This window comes from Elephantulus edwardii, unplaced genomic scaffold, assembly GCF_000299155.1.
Source record: "Elephantulus edwardii isolate Elephantulus edwardi_28Jun2011 unplaced genomic scaffold, EleEdw1.0 scaffold00214, whole genome shotgun sequence".
NCBI classification, from domain to species: Eukaryota; Metazoa; Chordata; class Mammalia; order Macroscelidea; family Macroscelididae; genus Elephantulus; species Elephantulus edwardii.
This window is the reverse complement of record NW_006399964.1, coordinates 1,968,314-1,996,211: the sequence shown is the minus strand read 5'-3', so window position 1 is coordinate 1,996,211 and position 27,898 is coordinate 1,968,314. Positions and strand designations below refer to the sequence as shown.

Here is a 27,898-nt window from a genome sequence, read left to right as displayed (position 1 = left end):
ACTGTTGTGTACAATTGAAATAGACTTACTTGCTCTTGATTTTGCAAAATTTTTTATTTACTATTGTAGAAATAATATTTTTTAGCTAACAGTCCTCTTATACATTAACTGTGATGTTCTGACTATGCCCATAGAGAAGTGTGACTAGTTTCTACGTATAACCCTTCTATTGCATTATGGACGGTGCTCTGGAGACACAGTCACAGGGAGCTGCTTTGCTAACCCTAGGGCAGTACCTCTGCCAGTTTGAATTCCCCAGTTTGAATCTCCTCAAGAGAAAGGTGGCTGATCTCCTATCATGTGATTTACAGCCTTCAAAACCCACTGGAGGGTGGTCACCTATGATTTGGTTCCAATTTGATGGCAATGAATTTTTTTGTATTTTTCTATATTTTACATTATATGCCACTTTGCGATTAGGCCAAAAATACAGAGCCTCTGATGATGGAAACCTTTTCATCAGTATCAGAGCCAGTATCGTCTATTGTTGTTGAATGCCGTTGAGTTCTGACTCATGAAGAGTCTGTACAACACAGTGAAGCCCTGTCCTGCACTGCACCATCCTCGCGATGGCTGCTGCTTTTGAGGCTGTTGTCACAGCCACTGTGTGAGTCCTTCTCATTGAGTGTCATCCTTGTTTTCACTCACCCACTACTTTACCATCTTCCAGTCACTAAAGTATTCTTGCAGCTCTGTCTCTTCACTTTGAATCTTGGTACATTGGCAGATAAAAGCCTTGGGAGATTGCTTTCCTTCATCCATCTCATCCAGTAGATTCTGAGGAGTCAGCTCTTCCCAAGTTGTAGTTTGAGGGCCTTTCCTTCCGAGGAGGTCATCTTCCAGCAGCATTCTTCTATGGCTCAAATGCTTTATGGAGGCCTCTTATTTCAGAAGTGGATTGCCAGTCCTGTTTCTTTGTCTTTGTCTGGAAGCTTCACTGAACCTATCCACCATGGATCACCTTGCTAGTATTTGGACCATCAGTGGCCTGGCTTCCAGCATTGCAGCAATATACAGGCTTCCACAGCACAGCACAGTGACAGACAAATGGTGCATGCTATACTTTACTCAATATGATGTCCTTGTATTATTGTCATGAGGGGAGTCCAGAGCAAAGGCAACATAGGGGAGTGGACCTGGGGGGAGGGATTGTAAAACAATGAAAAAATTTTTCTTTTACTTTTTGAAGAGAACAGTCTTCTAGGGGTGAGGGTTGGGCGAGAAGAAAATGCAACAATGAATGAATGGAAATCCAAAGTCTCTGTAAATTTTCATTGAAATGAATAATATTTTTTTTCTTAAATATAATGTCTTTCTCCAGGGCTTGACCCTTCCTGATAACATGCCCAAAGTGTGCGAGATGAAGGGTCTCTATTCTCACTTTTTTTTGGTTAAAGTGGTATACTTTTTAATTAATGTTTTTTAATGCAATATATATTTTTTTGCAGCATATTCTTTTCATTTCATTTTTTCCCCATTCATTCATTGTTGTACATTTTCTTCCTCCCCAGTTCGTTTTTCTCTTTGAAAAGGAAAAAAAAATATTCTTTCATTGTTATACTGTCCCCTCCCAAAGTCCACAGTCCACTTTACTATGCATTTCTTTTTCTGGAATCTTGTCATGAAAATAATATCTAATCCTATATTCTTTTTAAACATTTCTCTCCCTCATCTGTTTCAATGCTGTATATATTATTTACCCCCTTTTTTCTTAAGTTCCCTCCAGCCCTGATGTCAGTTTCATTTTAAAAAAATGGCACTATACAATATTTGTCCTTTTGTGACTGAGATATTTCACTAAACATAATGTCCTCCAGGGTCACTCATTTTGTATAATATTTAATGAGTTCTTTGTTTTTCAATACAGCATAGTATCTGCTTGGGTGGCAGTAATTGTTTCTTTAGGATATATTCCCAATAATGGAATTGTTGGGTCAAATGATATTTTTATTTACAACTTTTTAAGAAAGTGTCATATAGCCTTCCATAGTGGTTGCACCATTTTATACTCCCCCCAACAGTGAATAAGGGTACCAGTTTCTCCAGAACCGTGCCAGCATTTGTTGTTTGCTGCTCCATTGCATTTTGCTATTCTTACTGGAGTGAGATGATATCTCATAGTTGTTTTGATTTGCATTTCTCTTAGAGCTAGGGATTTTGAACATTTCTTCATGTGTTTGTTCACCATCTGAATGTCTTCTTTGGTGAAGTGTCTGTTCATATCTTGAGCCCATTTTTCAATTGCATTACCTTTATCTTGTTGTGGCGCTTGAGTATTCTATAAATTCTAAGTGTAATTCCCTTATCAAACATGTCTTTGCCAAATATTTTCCCCCAGTTTGTGGCTTCCCTTTTTACCCTTTTGGAGAAGTTTTTGGATGTGCATAGTGATTTGATTCTTAAAAGGTCCCGTTTATCTATTTTATCTTCTCCTGGTTGTAGATTTTTGTTTTTTATGGTAATATTTTATAATTTTCTTTGAACAGATCATTTGTGCTTCTGGTTAGATTTACTCCCCTGTATTTAATCTTGTGATTTGCTATTATGAAAGGTATTGTTTTTCTTAGCTCCAATTCTGTATTCCCTTTGTCACTGTAGAGAAATCCAGTTGATTCTTGTATGTTGATTTTGTATCCCCCCACTTTGCTGAATTGATTGACTATGTCCAGTAGTTTTCTTGCTGAGTCTTTTCTATTTGTACTATCATATCATCTGCATAGAGAGGTAATTTTACCTCCTCTTTGCCAATTTGGATAGTTCTTATTTCTTTCTCTTGCCTTATTGCTATCACTAAGACTTCCAATATCATATTGAATAGGAGAGGTGATAGTGGGTATCCTTGCCTAGTTTCTGTTCTTCGAGAGAATTCCTTTAATCTCTCTCCATTGAGAATTACATTGGCTCTCGGGTTTGCATATATACTTTTTTACTATGTTCAAGAAATTCCCTCTAATCCTTTTTTGTTAAGTATTTTAATCAGAAAAGGGTGTTGGATTTTGTCAAAGGCCTTATCTGCATTAATTCATAGGATCATGTAATTCTTGGTCTTTGCTTTATTTTTGAGTGACATTGATTGTTTTTCTTATGTTGAAGTGTCCTTGCATACTTGTTATGAATCCTACTTGGTCATGGTGAATTATTTTTTTAATGTATTGTTGGATTCTACTGGCCAGGATTTTATTCAGGATTTTTGTGTCTATGCTCATGAGAGATATTGGCCTATAGTTTTCTATTTTGGTGGTGTCTTTACCTGGCTTTTTTATGAAGGATTTATTTTGTTCATAGAATGGATCTGGCAAAATTCCATCTTTTTCTATTTTCTGAAATAAGTTTATGTAGAATTGATGACAGTTCTTCTCTGAATATTTGATAAAATTCACTTGTAGAACCATCTGATCCAGGCTTTTTTAGCTGGAAGTTGTTTTATTACCTTTTCAATTTCTTCTTTTGTAATGGGTCTGTTCAGGTGTTCATTTTTTATTTGCATCAGTTTAGTTAGGGTGGGTATTTATAAGAATTTGTTCATTTCCTCTAGGTTTTCATATATGTTTGAGTATAATTTTTCATAATATTCCATTGTTTGCCTTTTTATTTTAGTTGGTTTTGTTGTTAGGTATGTTGCCCATTTCATCTCTTATTAGAATTATTTGTATCTTTTCCTTTGTTAGTTTTGCTAGTGGTTTGTCAATTTAATTGACCTTTTCAAAGAACTAACTCCTAGCTTTGTTCATGGTTTCAATTATTTTTGTTTTCTATTTCATGTTTTTCTGCTCTAATTTTTATAATTTCAATTTTTTTTAGAGGGTCTCGGGTTTTCTTGCTGTTCGTTTTCAATTTGTTTGAGATATTGGGTTGGAGAATCAGTGTTAAAATTTCCCCCTGCCTTTTGATGTGTTTGCTTATTGCTAGAAAATGACCTCTGATTACTGCTTTAGCTGTTTCCCAGTAGTTTTGGTAAGTGGCGTTTTCATTGTTGTTTGTTTCAGGAAACATTTTAAAGAAATTTTTTTCTTTCTTCTAATACCCACTCATGTTCAAGCAAGGTGTTGTTCAGCTTCCATATGTATGGTTCTTTTTTTCTTTATTTTCTTGTTATTAATTTCTAATTTTGTTGCATTTTGGTCTGAGAAGATGCTTTATATTATTTCTATGTTTTTAAATTTATTGATGCTTGCCTTGTGACCTAAGATGTGATCTATTCTGGAGAATGTTCTACGCACTACTGTAGAAGAAAGTATATTGTGCTATTTTAAGGTGCATTAATCTATAAATATCTATGAGTTCAAGTTGGTTTATTGTGTGGTTTAATTCTTCAGCATCTTTGTTGAGTTTCTTTCTGGTATGTCTTTTCTTGAGAGTGGTGTATTGAAGTCTCCAACTATTATAGTAATGTTGTCTATTTCTTTTTTCACTTTTGTTAATGTTTGTTTTATATATTTTGCAGGTCTTTAATTTGGTCCATAGATATTTATTATTGTTAATATTCTTGTTCTATTGACTCCTTTACAATGGTTTTCGCATTGAAATCTATTTTATTAGAAATTAATATCGCCACTCCTGATTTTTTTTCTGGTTGCCATCTGCTTGGTACATTTCCCCCACCCTTTTGTTTTTATCTTCATTTTCCAGGTACATCTCTTGTAGACACCATATTGATGAATTTTGGGTTTTTTTAATCCAGTCTACTACTCTTTTTTCTTCTTCAGAGGTGCATTTAAACCATTTACATTCAGTGTAATAATTGAGAGGCAAGGTTTTATAACTATCATTTTGTTGACTTCTTTTTGGTGTTGTTGCTAGATTTTTTTGTCCATCTGCTTTTTGTGGCACCTTTTTAAGAAATACATCTCTCAGTGTTTCTTGCAGTGCTGGTCTTGTTTTTATGAACTCCCTTAGATTCTGTTTTATTGGGAATATCTTGATCTCTCCTTATTTGATGGAAAATTTTGCTGGATACAGTATTCTTGGTTGACAGTTGTGGTTTTTGAGTGTTTGATACACATCAATCCATTTTTGTCTTCTTACTCTCACAGTTTTGGCTGAGAAATTGGCACTTAATCTTATTTGCTCTCCCCTATAGATTATTCTTTGTTTCTCCAACACTGCTTTTAGAATTCTTTTGTTATTTTTGGTTCTGGCAAATTTGACTATGATATGTCTTGATGTTTTTCTTTTGGAGTCTATTCTATGTGGTATTCTTTCAGCTTCTTGAATATATATTTTCTCATTCTTCATTACACCTGGGATATTTTCTTCTAGTAATTCTTCCACAACTTTTTTGGTGCCTTTATTTGCTTCTTCCTGTTCTGGGATTTTGACTATGCACATATTATTTCTTTGATTGTGTCCTACATTATTCTTAGGTTTTCTTCTTTTTCCTTCCTTTTGATTCTCCTTTTTGTTATAGCAGATCCATGATGAATTTTCTATCTTCTGTCTCACTGGTTCTGTGTTCTATCTCTTCAATTCTATTTATATGTCCCTCCATCATGCTGACAGCATCTGAAACATTGGTCCTCGTATTTTGGATTGTGGTTTCTTGTTTTTCCAGTGTTTCTAATAACTTCGTTTGTTTTATCTGCATTATTTTGGATTGTTTTTCTAAGCTTCTCCTGCTTTTTGCTTACAATGTCCTGTAATTCTTCAAGTTTGTCTTTCACCCATTGAAAATATTCAATCATTGTTGGTTTTTTTTTAAAATTCTGCATCTGAAAGTTTTATCAGACTTTCTGGCTTCAGGAAATCCATTGATACTGTGTCACTTTTTGTGGCGTGATATTTTACTTTGGGCTTGTGTAGAGGGTGAGGTAGCCTGCTTCGTACATGTCATTGCTATGTTAGAGTTTTTCATGTCTGAGGTGATAGCAGGTCCTTGATCTGAAATCTCCACTCTGTAAGAGGGTAGGGCAGCTACCCTGCCTGAGTTTCTCTCAGTTTGCTAGAGAAAAGCCTCTGGAATTAACCATCTCTGTCAGACAACATCTGCAGCTAGGGTAGACCAAGATGCTCTGGCCTAAATGCAAGTGATGGACTGGATATTAGGAGACACAAGATGGAGCACGGCGAACTGATTGGAAAACCAGGAAGCCTTAGTTTCCCTTCAAGAATGAGCTCCAGCTGTCTCACTCCCTTTGGATTGAGCTTAAGGGGTCCCACATGATCCTGCCAAACATCAGTGACCCCCCCCTTACCCCACAAATTACCTCACTCAGATTCCAGCATTGCTCTTGCTGTGCATCAGGAGTTGCCTTCTGGTTGTGGGTCATCTGTGTTGGGACTGAAGTTCCGGGTGTGAGCCGGCTACCAAGGGACTAGAGTTCTGGGCTCACACTAACTCATATTCCAGCTTTCCTCACTAGCCGCTTCCTGTCACCCCTGGTGTGTGCATCAGCAGATCCATGGAGCAAGCGTGCTGTCAGTAGGCAGTTATCCGGCCCAGGCCTCATGTCAGGAAGCAGTTTCCCAGCACACACCTGCTGTCAGGAAGAAGCTACCTGGCTTGCATCCGGTGTCAGGAAGCATCTCCCCAGCATGCAAGTGGCGTTAGCAGGCAGCTCCCTAACATTTGAGTTTCGTCAGAAGGCTGCTCCCCAGTGCACAAGTGGCATCAGCAGGCAACTTCCTGGCATGTGAGTTTTATCAGCAGACCACTCCCTGGTGAATGACTGCCTCTAAGAGGCAGCTCCCCAGCACACGTATCGAGGCAGGAGGCAGCTCTCTTGTGCACGCTCAGCGTTAGCCTGCAGTTCCCCAGCGAGCACCCAGTGTCAGCAGGCAGCTTTTTAATGCGTGCATGGAGTAAAGAAGCAGCTCTCTGGCACACACTCGGCATCAGCAGGCAGCTCCGTGGCATGTGCAAATAATTGATTCTGATTTCACTCAAACTCTCTCCATTCGTCCTGGCATGTGGGTCCGTCAGCCCTGGTGCATGGTCTGTCTGCCCTGGCATGTGGTCTGTGTACATTCTCACTTTTAAAGCACGTTCTTGTGGTACTTTCTTATTGTTGTTTTTTTTTTCTCTGTGTGTGTTAAGTGTATGCGTGAAGGAGATTTGATTGAAATTTTCCAAAGCAAATTGGTTTTTTATTCATGCATTCATACGCATTTCATTTCATAAAATTAAATAAAATGCCCACAACATAGTCACAATTTTCTATATCCTCTGTGTATTTCTCATTTCCATTAACTCTTCTACCTATTTCTTCTTTCTTACCATTTTATCTTTGGGCAAATACTGCTCTCTTGACCATATATAGTTGATTATTTTAAGGAGTGAGTATCTCCTGCTGGTTTGGTTCTGTCCTATTGAGTCAAAACTGAGTCATTGCTGACCCTCCAGTGGGTTTTTAGAGGTTGTCAGTTGTAGGGAAGTGATTCGCTGTCTTTTCCCTATTGAGCAGCTGGAGCTACATGTACCTTTGTGTTGACAGAGCAATTCTTTATCAGTAAGGCACTGGAGCTCCTGATCTTATTGGACATCTTATTGATCTGTCTGTTCTGTGGCTGAAAGTTGAGCCATGGAGGTGAGTTTTGTTTTCAGTTTGAAGAATGAGTAAGGGCCAGAGTCTCAGAGTTCCACCAATCTCTGTCACAGCAGTGGGCATGGTCATTTTACGTTTTGTGTTTTGTCCCATGTCCTACCCTCCTCTGTCCATGATCTCTGCTGTGATCGCTTTTGCATGGTCAGCAGTGGCAACCAGGTGTAATCTAGTTCTTCTGGCCTCAGGATTGTAGAGATTTACTGTGGTCTTGTGGACTAACTATTTTAGTATGTCTTTGTTTTTCTTCCCTCATTTTTGTTCTGGACAGGTAGAACACCAATAGTCATACTTTAGATGGCCACTCATAAGCTTTTAAATATGGAGGAATCCAATTGACTACATTTGTGAAAAGAATTGGTTGAGAAGCTCAATATCAGTAGTTCAAACCAGGACAGGTGCTGACTGTGTTACAGACCATTTACTCATATGCATTGTCAAACTGAAGCTGAAGGAAATGAAACAAATCCTTGAGAACCAAAATAGGACCTTGAGTCTATTCCACCTATATTTAAAAACCAAAAGAACAAGTTTGAGGCATTAACCACAAATGATCGAATACCAGATGAGTTGTGGGTAGATGTTAAAGATATATCATTCATAAACAAAGTAAAAGGTCATTGGAAAAATACAAGAGAAAGACAAAACCAAAGTGATTATCAGAAGAGACTCTGAAAATTGTACTAGAACATGGAAAGTCAAAACAAAAGGAAAAAATGAAGAAGTGAATGAGTGGAGTGGAAGATTCCAAAGGGTGGCTTGAGAAGAAAAAGTAAAGTATTACAATGAAATATGTAAAGAGATAGATTCAGAAAATCCAGAGGGGAGAACTCATTTGGCATTTCTGAAGCCAAGAGAACTGAAGAACAAATTCAAGTTACAATATTCGAGGATGGATATACCAACAAAATAAGGAATGATCCAGGAAGCATCAAAAGAAGATGCAACTCAGTCTCATAAAGACAAACATTCTATAAGACTATTATTGTAAGAATAGAAGGATAACTAGTAAGACGTGGATAAAAGTCAAAAGGGGTGAGGTGATCGGGCTAGGGGGGTGGAGGTGGAGATGAAGGAAAATCATGGGGTCACAGAGTTTAGTAGGCTGAGGGAGGGCCTCCAGGAATTGGGATAGATTTAACGAGGACCTTGAAAAGCAAGGTGATAGTGGATGTAGATCAGTGGTAAGTAATTTTAGAAAACATAATGTATGGGAATGATTGTGTGAAACACAATGTGAATGAAGGAAGGTGTGAAATACAATGTACCTCTGGTGGCCTAGTGGCGAGAAGCTGCGCTGCAATCCTGAAGGCAACCAATTGCTCTGCACGAGAAGGATGGGCAAGCTCCTCCTGTGTGATTAACTTCCTCTGAAAACCTATGGGTCAGCTATGGGTTGGTTCTGACTCTCTGGTGCACAGCAATGTATACAAATTTTGTATGCAAACCAATATACATTGTTTTTAAAAAACACACAAAAAAGAAGATAGAATGAATGCACAGAGTCACTGTACTAAAAAGAATTGTCTGACATGGAAACATTTCAAGAAGTAGTATATGATCAATAAGCAATGTTAATAAAGGATGAAGTTTATGCACTGATGGCATTCCTTAAAACTAAGGCCCCAGGAATTGATGGAATTCCATCACCAGTTAACATATTCCAACAAGCTTTCCTTAAGCTTAGTGAGGAAATAGTACCTACTGTCCGTAACTATAGAATGAGAAGTGAGTGAGGTGATCATGGACTCACATTTGAATAGATGGCTAGAAAATCATATCCAGTAGTGATCTTACTGTCTTAAAAAAATGAGAAAAGCAAGAATGAATACAGTGTGTTTAAAGAGGGTCAGGAAAGCCAATGTAGTGGACCATAATGAATGTAAAGGAGAGCTGAGTTGTAGGATAGAAAGTTTAAAGAGACAGGAAAGAGTTCTTAGGCTTTGATTCTCTATGGCTCAGAATTTATATTTTGTTTCATGTATGATGGGATGCTGGATTTTATATTTGCTTTAATATTGATAATAAAATGCATTGGGATTCCATAAGAATTTCTTTTGCCTGCCTAGCTGAAACAGTTAATGCTATTCCATTTTATGTTAGCAACTATTTCATTAAAGTTTGAGTAATAAATAATTGTCTGCTGTTAGGGACCTCTCCGAAGTACTGAATAGCATTGGTGTCACTCTGGAGACTAAGGTGCACCTGATACAAGCCATGGTCTTTGCAATCAGTTGTTATGCATTAGAGAGTTGGACAATGATTAGAGAGGATAGAAGGAGAATTGATGCCTTTGAGCTGTGGTGCTGGAGAAGAGTATTGACTGTACCATGGACTGCTAAAAAACCAAACAGGTTCATCCTAGAGAAGGTTAAACTGGTCTGCTCCTTGGAGGCAAGGATTCTGAGGCTTTGTCTGACATACTTTGGACATGTTGTGAGGAGAGACCGGTCCTTGGAGAAGGACATCATGCTTGGGAGGATGGAGGGACAGCGTAGGAGGGGAAGACCCTCTGTGAGGTGGATTGATTCAGTGACTGGGGTAATCAGGATGGGAGTGTCAGAGACAGTGAGACTGGCACAGGACAGAGCAGGGTTTAGGGCTGTTGTACATAGGGTCACTATGAGTCGCAGGCAAATCGACGGCACATAACAACAACAACATAGGTTTCTGTTATTGTAGCAAGAAATGAATATAACTGAATGATTTTCTTTGAATGAAGTTTACAAAAATTCATTGATTGCAGGTTGCCTTTGCCCTGGGAGCTATAGTTTCTCAGACTTTGCACTAAGGGATGAATGACTTGCTCTTGGGGAATTAATGCCAGTTGCCTCTGTTGTAGAATTCTTCAGTTAACTAGGAGAGTAATGCCATTTTCCTGAGCAGTAATAGTGTATTCTCATTTCATTTCTTCAGTTTTTAGTAATGGTGTTAAGACATTTTTAGAAATGCCCTGTGACCATTATCCTCCTTTACTTTTTTTGTATACATGTATACACAAAAGTATACACACATTTGGTCTTATCTTTCTAATTTGTTGAAGGCTGAAGGAAAGCTGCCTTTATTCTACATTTGATACCACATTCATTTGGCATAATCATTTGGCCTGATAGTCTAATATTAGTTTATCACTGAATGCCTTATCATTCTCTTTAGAGATTTTATGCAAGATTTTAATCAATATCTGCCAGTCAAGTTTAGCTGCTAGACAGCTGCCTTAGCTTTCAGCGTTCTTTCCTCAGATTCTAGCTTTTAAGTCATGCAAGCTTCTGGCAACTTAGGACTTTATGTTGGGCTACATTTGAGGTACACTGTACAGTGTAGTGTTTACTTACTGTCAAGCAGTCCAGAAGTGAATGGAAAATGACTGCATCTCTTCTCTTTTCTGCAAGTTGCTTAGCAATTCACTGTCCTCAGTTTGGCTACAGGAAGCCTCCCTGGATGATTGAGAGTTCAGTAAGTGATGAATGTACATGAGAATATTTACTGTAACAGGAGTTCACACAAAAGAAGTTCAATTCATGATAGTCACATGTGAAATTGCTGACATAAAATAATGAACTCTATTTGCAACTTTTTGAGAAAGTGCCATACTGCCCTCCATAGTGTCTGCACTGTTTTACACTCCACCAATAGTGAATAATGGTTTGAGTTTCTCCACAGCCTCGCCAGCATTTGTTGTTTGCTGTTCTGTTAAAATTTTCTGTTCTTACTAGGGTGAGATGATTTCTCATTGTTGTTTTAATTTGCATCTCTCTTAGAGCTACCCCAAAGAAACCATAACCACCACCCAAGTAGATATATGCCCACCCATGTTTATCATGGCTTTGTTTGCAATAGCAAAGAGTTGGAAACAACCCATCAACAAACGAATGGATAGAGAAGCTCTGGTATATTCACACAATGGAATACTTCACTGCATTGAAAAACAAGAAACTCATGAAATATTATTCAAAATGGGTGACCCTATTATACTGGACATTATACTGAGTGAAATATCTCAGACACAAAAAAGACAAATACTGCATAGTGCCACTGTTGTAAAACAGGAATTACATTGGGGTTGGGGGAGACTGTGAAAGATGGGATAAATTATGTATACTGCTTTGGAACAGATGAGGGAGAGAACTGTTTAAAAGGGATCTGTGACCAGGTATTATTGTCATGACAGGAGTCCAGTACAAAGGCTGCAGAGTGGAGTGGACTTGGGGGGAGGGATTGTATAACAATGAAAGAATTTTTCTCTTACTTTTCAAAGAGAAGAGTGAACTAGTGGGGAGGGGTGGGCAGGGAGAAAAGTACAACAATGAATGAATTTAATAATAATAATAATAATAATAATAATAATAATAATAATCCCCCCAAAAAGAAGATGAGTCTGAGGATCTGTTTCATTATTATTAAAATCAAGAACCAGTTAGAGCTCTCTGAAGCATAGCAAGTAATTGAGAAGAACACGACTTGGATCACGTGAGCCTCAGTCTCTGGACTGACATTGCTTTTCTGCACTCTGGAGAGGTCTCTGACAGCAGACTTTCCTAATGCAATTTTGTCTTTTGATTTCCTGATGCTGGTGCCAAGAGTGTTGATTGTTGAGCTGATCAAGCTGAAATTTTTAATAATCTCAACTTCTCCATCCATCATGAACAACCCTTGCCATACTACGATTTACATAATAAAAATAACTCTTGCCTTAAAAGAAGGATCTATTCAAACTGAAGTCTAATATTTGACAGAATTTAAATTAACTGTTGAAGTGTAATGAATATGTATCTAAGAAGGAGAGAGAAAAGGTACAATAATATTTACTAATAGTGAAAAGGCAGTGTTATATAAAATTAATTCTCATTGCTTTTGAATCAAAACCAACTCATGGCCAACCCTCTAGTGGGATTCAGAGTCTCTAAGTCACATGAGAGAAGATTGCCCATCTTTCTTGCTCAGAGAAGCTGGTGGATTCAGCTGCCTTTGGATTCAGTTAATAGCTAACTCCTTACCCACCAGCTCACCAGAGCTCCCTGTGTGGCGTATTAGGAGAGGAAATAAATTTTTTTAAAAAAGAGGAAATACATGTTTTCTCTTCTGTTTGAATAGCTCATCAGTGCTTTTCTTTCATAATAAAACAATCAAGATCATGTCAGATTTGTCAATGAAAAAATTGATAGGAGTTTGTGTGTATGTGTGTACATCTTTCAAACCATTCATGATGAAAAAAACAGTAGATTACATCTTCTGATTTTAGAATAAATTGTCAGCTATGTATTGACAGCCTGTTACCTACTATATATACTTTAAGTAAATTTATGTAATCTAGATATAGCAAAAGTAAACTAATAAAAACAAATCCCTTTTTTTAAAAAAATATGGAACGCTTCATGAATTTGGGTGTCATTCTTGCTCAGGGGATATGCTAATCTTCTCTGTATCATTCCAATTTAAGTATATGTGCTGCTGAAGTGAGTGCTGAATTAATCTTAGCATTACAAAAGATTTTATCAGCTTACAAAAGGGTTAACTGAAGCTTTTGGGTTTTAAAAAAGCTTTTTATTGTGAATGGAGTGGAAGTTTACAAAGCAGATTGGTTTTCTTCTGAACTGTGCATGAATACTTTATGTGATGACACTGATTACAATCTCATATCATAGAATTACTCTTCCTGCCATCTCTCTGTGGTTCTTGCTTTCAGTTATCCCTCTGGAGTTATCATAAGTGGTAACTAGGCACCATCTAGTTCTTCTGTTCTCAGAATCTCGGAATTCTGGGATTTGTGAAGTCTTTTAGTGCTATGCACTAGTAATTCTCATGTGTCTTTGATTTTTACCCCTACTTCATTCCAGTCAAAGAAAGATCAATGTTTGCACTCACAATGCTCACAAACTTTTAAGTCTTCAATCACTACTCTGTGAAGAACATTGTGCTTGTGACACATGTTATATCAATTGATTTTGACGTCACCTGAAACTATAGTCCTGAGGCAACACAATCAATCACTTATTGTTCAAGGTGTTTGGTAATGGCTAAGAAGTTGGAAAGAATCATTGGGGAAGCTCAATATCACCTGTGAAAACTAGGCTAGATGCTGATTGTGGAACAGATCACTCATTTGCAAGTTCAAGTTGAAGATAAGATGAAAACAAATCCACAATAACTAAAATTTGACTTTGAATATAACCAACTTGAATGTTAAAACCATCTCAAGAACAAGTTTGAGACCTTCAACACTAATGAATGAAGACTAGAAGATCTGTGGGAGGATATCAAGAACATCATCAAGGAAGAATGCAAAGGGTCATTACAAAGAAAGAGGAAGACAAAAAGACCAACGTGGATGTTAGATGAGACTCTAAATATTGCACTGGAATATCGAGAAGCTAGTATTAAAATAAAATGTGCTAAGAGCTGGAGTCAGAAAATCAAAAGGGATGAACTTGCTTGACTCCTTTTTTCTTTCTTTTCTTTTTTATACAAAGAGATTGCCTTTTTTTTATTTGTGGGTTTCACATATGGGAATAAGGGCTCAAAGTCTTTGGCTGCTTCAGGCTGAATGTGGCATTGAGATGAAGGGGAAGGAGAGCCCCCTTGAACCCTTTACTGATGGCCTTGAGTTGAAGCTTCATGCCTTCTTGTTCAGTTAAAAGATACTTTCCTGACATTTTCTGCCCTCTGGACTGCAAAGTGTTTGTGTGGGTGAGCCTGGTGGGCATGGCTGGCTGAACTCTGAGGCTCTATCCACCTTTAATTCCTTAGCTGGCAGTTATATTTCCCTTTTGTCTCTGGAACAGGGTTCAGGATTCAGGTTCTGAAACAAGATTCAGTATTCAGATTACCTATAGGAAAGGGATCAAACCTAGAGAGAACAAATTTGTGAGTTACGAAGAGAAGGGCTTGGGAGATGTTACTTACAGGTGTACTGGAAGAGGTAGAAGAGATGGAGGAAAGTGGCTTAGATAAAGTTCCTCATACACACGGCAGCTCTCCCCAGGGGCCAGGCAGCTCTTCCCCCACCCTTTGCACTCCCCTGGGAACTGTGGCCTGGGACAGCACTTCTGGCCCTAGCACCGCCATCATTGCTCCCTTGCTCTCTGCCAGGTGGTCTCATTTTAACTCGAAGTATTATTACTTTTCCCTTCCACAAATTGAGAAGGAGCTTGCAGAGTGATGAACAGACCCAGTCAAGACCAAAAAAAGTAATAAAAGCAGTAGAACAAAGACTCAAACCAAGGTTGTCTGAAGGAAGGCTGTGAAGCAGCGACCTCTGCGCCCATCTTTCATCTTCCTCTGCAAACAAAATCCAGCTAAAGATAATAAAAAAAAAATAACTCAAGTTGTGTGGGGTGCTTCCCCAAAAGCCCATTAAAAAAAATTTTTTTTCACTGAACACTCCTGCCCCAAGGTTAGCAGGACTTGCAGATCAGTCTCCTCTCTAGTCCCTGGCACATGTGGCTGCCTCTTCCCTTTTGAGGCAACTACAGTCCAAGGCACAGGGTTCAGGTCGGTTGTTCATAGGGTCACTATGAGTCATACACGAATTGATGGCACCTAACAACAACAGTGGTTTACTCTGTGTTGTAATATACTCAGTGACAGTGGAAGCTTTATTATGTGCTGCCATTAGGTTAACTATGACTCATAGACCCTATAAACAAAAGGCTGGTACCTTCTCTCCTGCACTGTCTTCATGATCTCAAGTCCATTGTTGCAGTTCCCTGTGCCAGTCTATCTGGTTGAGGGTCTTTCTTCCATTGACCTTTCTCAACTGGTGAATTATACTTACATAATTACAAACATCATATTGTAAACACTGAACCACTCATAGGATACCTAATAGCAGAAAAGTGATGGACATAATGTACATTGACACTAATTGGAGCACCAGTTACAATAACCTGAGTTTACATCAACATGTGGATAGATAAGCAAAATGTGGTACATACAGAGCAGTATTCCCCTTGAGGGAAACGAAGTAGTAATACAGATGAACCATGTTAAAAAAAGAAATCTGAATGGATTTATGGCTATTTGATCATGAATGCCAATGCTAAGAAATTATTATTTAAGCAGTTATTAGATTAATTGTTCTGTTAACTAGGTAGTATAAAGAAATATGTGGACTTGACATTAGCAACTATTATGTTATAGTTCACTTTGAAGTATCTATCCAGGTTTTAATAGAAAATTAATTAGTCACATTTTCTTGTTATATCAGTACTAGGTAATGAACATCTTTCATAGAGAATATAAATGAACCTTGTAAAGTTTATGCTGAGGGGAAAAAAATCAAGACAAGACAAGTAGTACATATAACCAAGAGAGAATAAAATACAAGAATGGGACTTTCTAAGAATTAAGTCCCTATGCACATCAAAAAGATTCTCCAATACAGTAAGAAGGAAACCTACGTTGGGAAAATATATTTGACAATGACATGTCTGATAAGGGATTTACATGTAAAATTTCTAGAATATTGTAGCACATCAACAAGAAAAGGATAAACAACCCAATCACAAAATGGGCGCAAGTTATGAATAGACACTTCACCAAAAAAAGGCATTCAGAAGGCAAACAAACACATAAAGAAATGTTCAAAATCCCTAGCTATCAGAGAGATTTAAATCATAACAACTGGCGATATTATCTCACCCCAGCAACAAAAGCAAAGCTTAACAGAGCAGCAAAAAGCAAATGCTGATGAGTTTGTGGAGAGATTGGAACTCTTAGTCACTACTGGTGGGAATGTAAAGTGGTACAACCACTATGAAAGGTGGTTGGGAACTTTCTCATTTGACTCAGCAAGTCTACTACAGGGAACATATTACAAAGAAACTAGAGCCATCACTCAAACACATGTATGGACTCTCATGTTTATTGCTGCATTATTAGCAAAAAAAAAAAAAATGGAAGCAAACTGGTGCACACCACCAAACAAATGGGTAGAAAAACTATGGTACAGTGGAATATTACACAGCACTGAAAAACAATCAACTTATAAAATATTACACAACATGGGTGAGCCTGGAGGACATTATGCTGAGTGAAATATCTCAGTCACAAAAGGACAAATTCTGCATAACACCACTGTTATATAATAGGACAAATATGGCTGGGGTGAAGAGTTAGGAAGAGAATGGGGGGAAGTGGATAGATAATGAGCACTGCATTAGAACAGATGAGGGGAAGAACTGTTTGAAAGGAATATATGATCAGACATTATATGTATGACGACAAGCTGGGAAGAGGTGAGCATTGCATGGTAAAAAAAGAAGGCACATGTTATATAATTACACTTGTAGAACAAACAAGACTAGGCAAATGTATTAAGACCAAAGTATATTAGCAGTCACTGTGGGTAAAGTTAAGTGAAAGGGGAAATAACTGTTTAAAATGCAGTGAATTTTTGTTTCTGATCTTAGAAAATTTGGCAATGATAAGAGGTGATAGTTGCATGACATGCTTACTGTAATTGATATAATGTACTTGTATACCTATATAATGTTGAATTGACCAAAACTATGCTTCATGAATTTTTTCAATAACTTATAAAAAGAACATTGACCTAGTGAATGTAAGATAATGATATAAGCAACCATACGTAGAGCTCATGGAAGGAATAATGTCCTCTTTGTAAACAATGACCAAGATTTGAGTTTCTCGGAAGCAGCTGCTTCCAGCCAGACCCAACTGCCATTCTGCAGCTTGCGATGACAGGCTTTCGGAGTGAAATTCTGCCTTGAACTTGGATCTAAGTCACCCATTTGAAGCAAGTGCAGCTCTTTAGAAATTTTTTTGTTTGTGCTGTACGTGGAAATGAGAAAGATTTTCCTGGGAGGGTGTAGACAGATGTTCCCAAATTCAGAAGCTGAATTCCAGTTACTGGTGTAAGCCTAAGGCACTTCAGTTAAGGGACTCACAGTCTCACATGGAATAGAACATACTAGGTGCTCGCTCGCTCTGTGTGTGTGTGTGTGTGTGTCTCTTATTTGCCCTCCTGATATTTCTTTGTGTGCTTTGCTATATTATTGTTAGGTGCAGTTGACTCAGCAACCCTGTAAACAACCGATCTGACCCCTGTCCTATCCTGCACCATCCTTACAGTCTCTGACACACTCGCACCCACTGCTGCAGTCACTGTGTCAGCCCATCTCATTGAGGGTTTTCCTCTCCTTCACTCTCCCTCCACCTTCTCAAGCATGATGTCCCTCTCCAAGGAATAGCCTCTTTTAGCAACATGTCCATAGTGTATGAGACAGAGCTTCTCCATCCTTGCCTCCAAGGAGCACTCTGGCTTCACCTTCTCCAAGACTTAACCTTTTCTTGGCAGTCTATGGGATATTTAGTACTCCAGCACCACAACTCAGAGGCATCAATTCCTCTTTGTCATCCTTAGTCACTGTTCATTCTACTTACCTTGGAAGTAGAGAAATTAAAAAAAAAAACACAAACCCACAACAAAACAAAAACAAAACCAAAATGTGCCCCCATTTTTCTTTTCCTTAACCAAGTGTTTTATGTTCCTGTTTGGCATGAGATTTCAGGTTTGTGTCCATAGTCATAGTTTGTTATTGAATATGAATTAATCAAAAGAAAAAAATGGAAAAAAAAAGAAAAAACTGTTGCCAAGAAATTACAGTTCTGTTTTTGGGCACTGCCAACTTGGTAATAATAAGGGGGCAGATTACAGGGCAGAGGAGAAGCGGAATCTCTTGATGTCCACCCTTATTAATTGCATTCCAGCCCTTGGATCATTAGCCTTGTGGAGAGTTGCCTTGATTTTCCTCTCTGCTGTTCTAACTGTTGGAATTTGCTGACTGCACTTTCAAAGCCAATGTAAATGAAAGTTACATCTCAATTTGCTGTTTGCCACCCTTTCTTGTTTTAACAGAAAAAAGCTTGGCCTGACCACAAACGAGAATGCAAATGCCTGAGAAACTGCCAGCCCAGGTACCCGCCCGACTCCGTCCGCCTTCTCGGGAGAGTGCTCGTCAAACTTGTAAGTGTGGAAAGCCTGCAGGTGCTTGGATTTCCATTTAATAGAAGTACTGAAAATTGCATTTATCTTTGGCGTTAAAGGCTGAAATGAAACCCAGGTTAAGGTAGGAGATGGGACTGAATGAAGACATAAATGTTTGCTGTTTTCTTGGATGATTACTGAAAGTCAGAATTGACATTGACTCTGAAGCAATGGCCTGTGTGCTTAGTAGTTGATATTTTGTTTTCGAATTAATCCCAGAATCAATGGCAGTGAAGAAAACCTTTTCTTAAAGGCTTTTGATCTCCTTCTGGCAGTGGAAGAATTGCAATTAAAGATGTTAGTAATAATGTCTGTTAAACACTACCTTTATGACTTTTCTGTGGTGAATTAATGCACAGGGCAAGTGTGTCTTTTTTTTTTTTAATACCTTTTCAAGGGAAACAGTAATAGGAAAGTGACTGTTGCTGGGCGCTGTGGTATTGGCCTTGTGTGCAACAGGAAGAAGACCTGTCTGACCCTGTGCCATCCTGTCAATTGCCAGTGTCCTTGAATCTGTTGTTGTAGCCACTCTGTCTATAAATAGAAACCAAACACTCTGCCCTTGATGCTAATGTGTTGTGTCCCTCTCCGGAAAGGCGTGGCACTGCCAACCCCAAAGTACATGGTTTGAACCCATCAGCTGCTCAGAAGGAGAAAGATGAGAAATCTCCTCTTGTTCAGTTATACTGACTCGGCAAATCTGCTGGAGGGCCAGCTGTGGATCAGTTCTGACTTGATGATACATAACAACAAGCGCAATCTTTATGGGAGGAGACTTTCAGCATAGAGGGCCTGGTGGATTTGAACTTCTCACCTTTCCTATTAGCAGCCTGATATGGAGCAGAACATACCACAGAGCTCCTTTATTGTAAATGAATTTTTTTCCATAGGCAAAATTCATTGAAATTATTTCTTAATCTCTTTTCCCATACTGCCAGAATAGACAGTAGATAATGAAAAATACATTTTATAAAAGAATTTCCTTTTGGAAGTTGATGGATTAAGTTACAGCATAGATTTTATTTTAAAGTTTTTATTATTTAATCAATTCAACCTTAAGAAAGTGATACAGGAACATTTTTTTAAAAATTAACCTTGTATTTAAATAATTAAAATTATTTACTTGATGCTTGTTTATATATTGAGTCACTTTAAATTATTTTTTTCTTCCTTTTTTTCTTTACAGATGGATCAAAAACCTTCTGCATCTGAGGAACTTTACACATTCTATGATCTGGAGTCAAGTAAGTGATCATCTCTTCTTAGCAAACAAAAAAAAATATAAATTAATGCCTCGTGCCTTTAGTAATGGTGGTAAGTGTGTCAGTGAGACTGGCCTCAGGAGAGGGCAGAGTTCAGAGTTATCGTACATAGGGTCACTATCAGTCACAAGCAACTCAATGACAGAGAAAAACAACATCAACAACAACTATTATTTGAGAAGCTGTTCATTTTGTCTTTGCTTTTCTAGGTCTTTAGAATCAAGTCTAACAAAAGTTTTCATATTCTGCCAACATATTAATTTGCTTCATGCTGGGATCACATGGGTTAAATAGAAGTTTGCGAGATCCCATAACTGGGTCCGATTGTGAGGGGAGGGGATTGTGATCCTTTGTCAAGTTGACAGAGTCATCTTTCTCATTTCTGGTTTCTTCTTTCCCTCCTTCCCTTCTCTTGATTTTCTTTCCTACTTCCTCACTGATGTCAAAGAAGAATGATGTAGTGAATAGAAAGTTGAGGGAGCTTTTGCGTTCACTGGTCTTTTATGTAAGTAGCCCTAGTGTCCCAGTGTTTGAGCAATTGACTACTAACTGAAGGATGAGCATTTTGAACCTACCAGCCACTCTGTGGAAGAAGGACATGGTATTCTGCTGCCTTGAAGCTTATGGCCTTGAAAGCGTCGTGGATAAATTCTGCCTCCACCTGTAGGCTTGCTAGGCGTTGGACCCATCTCAACTGTAATGGGTTGTGATGGAGTTGTCTTTGTGTGTTTGGTTCTTTCGATATTGAGAGAGGTAGCAGGTACAGACGGCTCATTGCTCTCTGAGAGCACTGACTTTTCCTTCTCTTGAGCTCCATGGTGAGCACCTCAGGAGTTTGTGATAACATGAGAGCTTTCCACGTCCTAGTGTGAAGCAGAAATGAAGCAAAAAAGCATGTATGTTGCTGTTCATTTCCAACTCATGGTAACCTAGTGGAGCAGAGTCTAAGTACCTCATAGTTTACCAAGCTGCCGTCTTCACTGAGCAGAGGGCCAGGACTCCTTCCACCCCCTAGCTGTTGGGTTCTGACCTCTGACCTAATACTTAGCCGCCTAGAGCTTTACCACCGCTCCTGAACAGATGGGGAGTTTATTCAGCTTTCACATCACAAAGATCTTCTTCAGTCACATTGTAAAGGGCAAATGGCTTCAATCCTAAACCATCTAAAAACCAGAACGAAAAGAGTAGATTCGTGGTTGTTTTTGTTTGCTGTCAAGTCGCAACCAACCCATAGGTGACCTCCAAGAGGATTTTCAGAGGCAGTTAATTGCACAGGAAGAGAGTGCTCATCCTTCTTCCGCAAACAGCTGGTGGATTCAACCTGCATACCTACGAGATTGCAGCGTACTTTCTTACTACTAGGCTACCAGAGCTGCCTAAATTCATGGTAGAGTTCACATTTCTGAATGGAGGCAAATAAGAAATCTGTACAGATTGATGATAATGAGCTCAAGAATGCAAATACTAATAAAGTATTATTTAAGAAATTATTGAGTTAATTGATATGTTAAATAGGTAAATTATAGAAATACGTAAACCTGACATTAGTAACCATTACATTCACCATGATGTGTCTTCTCAGGTTTTAATAGAGAATTAATGAATTAAATTTTCTTGTGATATTACTGCCAAATAATTAACATCTTTTTTAAAAGTTTCTTTATTAATTTTAATGAACATTTACAGAGACTTAGGGTTTCCATTCATTGTTGCACTTTTCTCCTTGTCACCACCCCCAATCACTCCTCTCCTTGAAAAGAAAAAGAAAGACTCTTCCATTGTTTTGCAGTCCCTCCCCCCAAGTCCACTCCACTGTGCAGCCCTCATTCTGGACTCCTGTCATGACAGTAATACCCAATCATATATCCCTTTTAAACAGATCGTAATTAACATCTTTTGTAGTTGAGTTTTCTTTTTAACAATAGCCCTGCTCATTAGCAACGTCCTCACTTTTCTCTAAGAGAACAGCTGCCCAACCTTACTAAGTAAATTGTGCACTGTTAACCTTAGTATCTGTCTGTAATGAGCTTTAAAGTAAAATTTTAAGAGGGTAGTCATGATTTCAGAATGAAGCAGCACCTTATTTTGTTTATTGAATCCGGAAAAACCTGAACTTGGGATGTCTTTGGTCAATCCATGTTTTCTCCTTGATGCCCCGTGTGTCACCCATCCTTAAATTACCTGACCTTTTCTCTTCTCCTTTTGTCTTTTCTACTTATCAGTGAAGCAGACCTATTTATAAAATGTTTACTAGGAAAGTCTGCTTAAATTGACTGAATTGATAAGAATTCATGATGTTTTTTATTTGAATGTAAAAAATAAAGTAGTAAATATGGTATCACATAGTGCTACTAATTTTTATTTTGATGCATTTTCATCTGTATATGCATTTATTTTATTTGATAGATAGTTCATTTTATTTTATAGATATTATGTGGGAGAATTTAGGTGATAAAATATTGTGATATGTCGTTGTCAAAAAATGAAAGGACACATATTTGTTCTCTGCCAGAATGGAATTTAAGGTAGGAAATATCTGGTTTAACAGCTCACATTTGACCCCTGAAAAATGAAACTTTTGCTTTGTGATTGTGCTATTTATTTTCTCTTTAAAAAAAGATATTAACAAGCTGACTGAAGATAAGAAAGAGGGCCTCAGGCAACTGGCAATGACATTTCAACATTTCATGAAAGAAGAAATACAGGATACTTCTCAGCTGCCACCTTCCTTTGATGTTTTTGAAGCCTTTGCAAAAGTAAGCACTAAGTTTTATATATTTACTAGCATAGTGTGTTAAATTTTTGCTCTAATTTTGTTGTTTGATATGTGTAAATCTTGAACCTTTCTGGAAAATCTACTATTCTTCATGTCTAATATCAGTTGGGAATAGATTAGTCACATTGAAAAGGTATTGCGTCCTATTTTATAACAGTGGTTGTATGCAGTATTTTTGCTTTTGTGACTGAGGTATTTCACTCAACATAATGTCCTTCAGGATTCCCCATGTTGTGTAATGTTTTACTGGTTCGTTGTTTTTCAGTGCTGCATAACATTCCATTGTGTGAATGTACCATAGTTTTCTATTCATTCATTTGTTACTGGGCACTTAGGTTGATTCCATTTCATTGCTATTGTGAATAACGCAGCAGTAAACATGGATGTGCTTGCATCTTTTTCAGCTATGGCTCTGGTTTTTTAGGGTATATTCTCAGTAGTGAAATTGCTGGGTCAAATGGTATTTCTATTTCCAACTTTTTGTGAAAACTCCAAATCACCTTCCACAGTGGTTGTACCATTTTACACTTCCACCAGCAGTGAATAAGAGTTCAAATCTCTCGACGACCTTGCTAGCATTTCTTGTCTGCTACCCTGTTGAACTTTACTATTGTTGCTGGGATGAGATGATATCTCATATTTGTTTGATTTGCGTCTTTCTGATAGCTTGGGATTTTAACCGTTTCTTCATATGTGTGTTTGCTATCTGAATGTCTTGGTAGAGTATCTGTTCATATCCTGTGCATGGGAAAGGATGGGAAAAGAGTGGCTAGATAATGAACACTGCATTAGATCAGATAAGGGGAAGAATTGTCTGAAAGAAAGGAATGTAAGATTAGGCATTATATATATGATAGCAATCTGGAATAAGAGGTACACTGTGGGGTGGGCTTAAAGAGGCGGGAGGGGAAGAAAATGTGCAACAATGAAAAACAATTTAAAATGAAACATTCTCTATGTTAAACAACCACAAAAAGTATTAAATTTATGTTTTAAACTTACATGGTGGTTGGTTGAGTATTGAGCCTGTTTTTGAAGGTTACAACTTACCTGAATCTATTACTGTTGTTGGTGCTTAATCATTTTGTTTAGAGAAGATGTATGTTTACCTTCCTATTGATTCCTTCTTCTATCCACTGTCCACTTCTATCTTCAAATAATAGGAGCTTTGGTGGCCTAATGGATAGTGAATTGTGCTGCCAAGCCAAAGGCAGGTGCTTTGAATCCACCGGCTGCTCTGAATATAATACATACATACATACATACACACATAAATGGATAATCATCTCCCATGTGACTTACAGCCTCTGAAAAACGTATTAGTTCTGACTAGACAATTACCAATTAGTAATGACTAGACATGAGTGAGATTGAGACTTTTTTATGATCTTGAAAGAAATTTCTGGTGGGATTTTGAAATGTGCATTTCTTGACAAAACAAGCTCTGAATCTAGAAAATGTGTATACTAAATAATAGTAACTTTTGAAGATTTTAAAATTAGATAATTGTACTTTGAGGATACATTTTTTAGATTGTAATTTTAGTGTAAGTTTACTTTCAGAAAGGAGGAGTTTTCATTGATTTATTGATAAAAATTTTCCTCTTTCACACTCCACAATTCACTTAAGGAGACATATTTAAATAGGAAGTTGATCTTTTTCATTAGTTTTAGCCCATGTGAACAGATAGCCTACTATCTACAGTCATAGCAATCCAGAATGTCATAATAGTTATTTGAGATTTATGTAAGGAATGTAAAAACGTCTTTGTACGAAATAAAAAGGTGTTTTTTCATCAATCTGCTGTCAAAGACCTCACGAAGTACTAAAGACTTTAAAAATTAAGGTGCCCCTAATCCAAACCATAGTATTTTCAGTTCCTTCATATACAGCTGAAAATTAGGCAGTGAATAAGGAAGACAGAATAAAAGTCAATGCCTTTGAATTTTGGTGTCAATGAAGAAGAGTATTTACTATCCCATGGAATGCAAAAAACCAAACAAGCTTGGAGGAAAGGCAACTAGGATGCTCCTTGAAGGCAAGGATAGTGAACCTTTAACCTTTATTTCATATATTTTTGGCATGCTGTCAGGAAGAGTCAGTCCTTAGGAAAAAAAAAATCTAAGAGAAAGGTGGAGAGTCAGGGAAAGAGAGGATGGGTTGACAAGATAGGTTGACACAATGAAGGTAGCAGTTAGCTAGAATATGGTGATGCTCATAAGGATGGCGCAAGATAGGTCAACACCCAGATCCATTGTTCATAGGGTGGACTTGATGACATCTAACAGTAACTGTGTGTGTGTGTGTGTGTGTGTGTGTGTGTGTGTGTGTGTAAGTTTATATCATCGATATCTATGTGCCTATGTCTATATCTATATTTATATTGTAGGCTAGTGGTAAGAAACTGTACTGCAATCCTAAAGGCGCACTGTTCAAATCCACCAGCTGCTCCATGGGAGAAGAATGGTCAGTCTCGTCTTGTATGATTAACTGCCTCTGAAAACCTGCTGGAGGTTCAGCTATGGGTCAGATTTGACTGGACAGTACACAACAACAACAAACATCTATCTATCTATCTATCTATCTATCTATCTATCTATCTATCTATCTATCTATCCATCCATGGAAGATCTATCAACAGTCCACGTTATGCAGATGACACAACCCTACTTGCTGAAACTGAGGAGGACCTGAAGTGCTTGCTGCTGAGGGTCAAGGACTGCAGTCTCCAATATGGATTGAGGCTCAATGTCAGGAAGATAAAGATTCTCACCACTGGACCAATTGACAGCGTCAGGATGGATGGTGAAGAGATTGAGATTGTTCGCAGCTTTAGTCTGCTTGGCTCCGTGGTCAACACTCTTGGCACCAGGAGCCAGGAAATTAAAAGACATATTGTGATTGGAAAGTCTGCTGTTAGGGACCTCTCTAAAGTACTGAAGAGCAAACGGTGTGTCTCTGGAGACTAAAGTGTGTCTGGTACAGGCCATGGTCTTGGCAATCACTTGTTATGCATCAGAGAACTGGACAATGACCAGGGAGGATAGAAGGAGACTTGATGCTTTTGAGCTTTGTGTTGGAGAAGAGTGCTGAGGGTACCATGGACTGCTAGGAAAATAAACAGATTCATCCCGAAGAGGGTTAAACCGGGCTGCTCCTTGGAGGCAAGGATTCTGAGACTTCATCTGACATACTTTGGTCATGTTGAAGGAGAGACCGGTCCTTGGAGAAGGACATCATGCTTGGGAGGGTGGAGGGACAGCGCAGGAGGGGAAGGCCCTCTATGAGGTGGATTGATTCAGTGACTGGGATAATTGGGATGGGAGTGTCGGAGACAATGAGATTGGCACAGGACAGAGTTTAGAGCTGTTGTACATAGGGTCGCTGAGTCGCAAGTGACTCAATGGCACATAACAACAACAACAACAACAACATCTATCTGTCATCTCTATCTGCTTTCAAAGAATGAAATGAAAATAAAATTTGAAAATTATTTCATTGTCTCAAGGATCCCTGTCGCTTAGTTTATATATTAGGCTCCTCTCTGAGAGATTGATTTTATATTCTGCCAGCCGCTCCAAGGGAGAAAGATTGGCAGTCTCCTCCCAGAAAGATTGGCAGTCTCCTCCCAGAAAGCTTTGCAGTCTCAGAAACAAGATCGGGGGGCGGGGGGGGGGGAGTCATTCTGTGTCAAAATTTACTTGATGGCAGCGGTTTTATTAATTTACTGAAATAACATGGACTGTGTAATAGTTCTCTGTTCTATTCTTTAGATTGTTATTTGCCATTGAGTCACCTGTGACTTCTAGTGACCCTCTGTACAATAGCTCTGAATTTTGCTGAATTATCCTTAACCAGTCTCTTTGACTCTGACACACTATCCCTTTATCCCATTTACTGTGTCAATCCACTTCATCCGGGGTGTTCCTCTCTTGCACTGTTTCTCTACTCTTCCAGGCATGATGTCCTCCTCCAGGGACTGGTCCCTCCTGATCACATACCCAAAGTATATGAGACAGAGCTTCAAAATCCTTCCTCCAAGGAGCATCCTGGTTTAACCCTTTCTAGGTTAAATCTGATTATTTTCTTGGCAGTTCATGTTATGTTCAATATTCTTCTCAAGCAGCACAGCCTAAAGGCATCCATTTTTCTTCTGTCGACTTTGGTCCTTGTCCAGCTTTCTAGAGCACAGCAAATAATTGAAACGACCATGGTCCAAATCAGGTGTACCTTAGTCTCCAGATTGACATTTTTGCTCTTCACCACTTTTGAGAGATCATCAGCATTTTTGAGAGGTCCCTGACAGAAGCCTTCCCCAGAGCAATTCGTCTTTTTATTTCTTGACTGCTGGTGTTGGTTGTGGAGCTGAGCAAGTTGAAATTGTTAACAACCTTAATCTTTTCTCCATCTGTCATGATGCTGCCTATTGGCTCAGTGGTAAGAATCTTTGTCTTCTTGATGTAGTTAATAATTAATTATTAGCAATAGTTGTTAATAACCTAAACTTATAGGTCAGTAACTCTGGTACTTTATTTTTCTACATGCACATACCCACACCCATACCCACATACTTCTTATTAAGAATTGTTTTACAATGGCGTGAAAGGAGCAGATGGGATATGGGAGTGGTGGTGGCCGAGTCTGACTTTGGCCCACTTCATAAAGGGAACTGTCCCCATCAGTACTATCCATACAGCAGCATACAGATAGCTGCTAGGTCAGGCACACCACACCATCTCCCATGCTCCTGCACCTTTTTCTACCAATTATATGGGTTCAATATTTGTTGTTGACTCATAGATTTTACTCACAGTTGTGGTACCAAGAGTGGAGTTTATTTGGGAAATGTGTTGGAGAGTGGAAGATGCAAAGAATACCTCACAATACATGTCTAGGTTTAGTCCAGCAGTTCCAAGCCAGATTAACAGCAAAACACAATTCCTTAATTAGTTAAAGTCCTGGTTTCAGTTCAGCAGTCAAATCCAAATCATCCAGAAAGGTTTGCTACGAGCAATTATAAGTCAGTTTCTCCTTCAATTATCTGGCAAGAACTGCAAAACCTTTAATTGTGACCTTTATCTCAGGGCTCTTCTGGTTTCATCTTGTCAGAGTTCCACAGCAATGCCATAGTCTCTTCATCACCAGGGTCTTGCCTTATGTTTCTTGCTGTCAGTGTTTTGCTCCAGTCTCCTTCAAGTCTTGCTGCCCAGTGTGAGAACCTCTTCTCTTCTCTTCTCTTCTCTTCTCTTCTCTTCTCTTCTCTTCTCTTCTCTTCTCTTCTCTTCTCTTCTCTTCTCTTCTCTTCTCTTCTCTT

The 27,898-nt window shown here is 38.3% G+C and overlaps 1 protein-coding gene across 1 annotated transcript in view; it reads left to right on the top strand.

Moving 5' to 3' along the window:
- The window catches only part of SMYD3 (SET and MYND domain containing 3), a 1,045,581-nt gene that overhangs the window by 240,543 nt on the left and 777,140 nt on the right, over positions 1–27,898 (top strand). Inside the window, exons 3-5 of the mRNA XM_006897739.1 lie at positions 18,418–18,525; positions 19,733–19,790; positions 22,428–22,564. Of these exons, the coding sequence (XP_006897801.1) occupies positions 18,418–18,525; positions 19,733–19,790; positions 22,428–22,564 (303 nt within the window). The remainder of the gene's footprint in view (positions 1–18,417; positions 18,526–19,732; positions 19,791–22,427; positions 22,565–27,898) is intronic.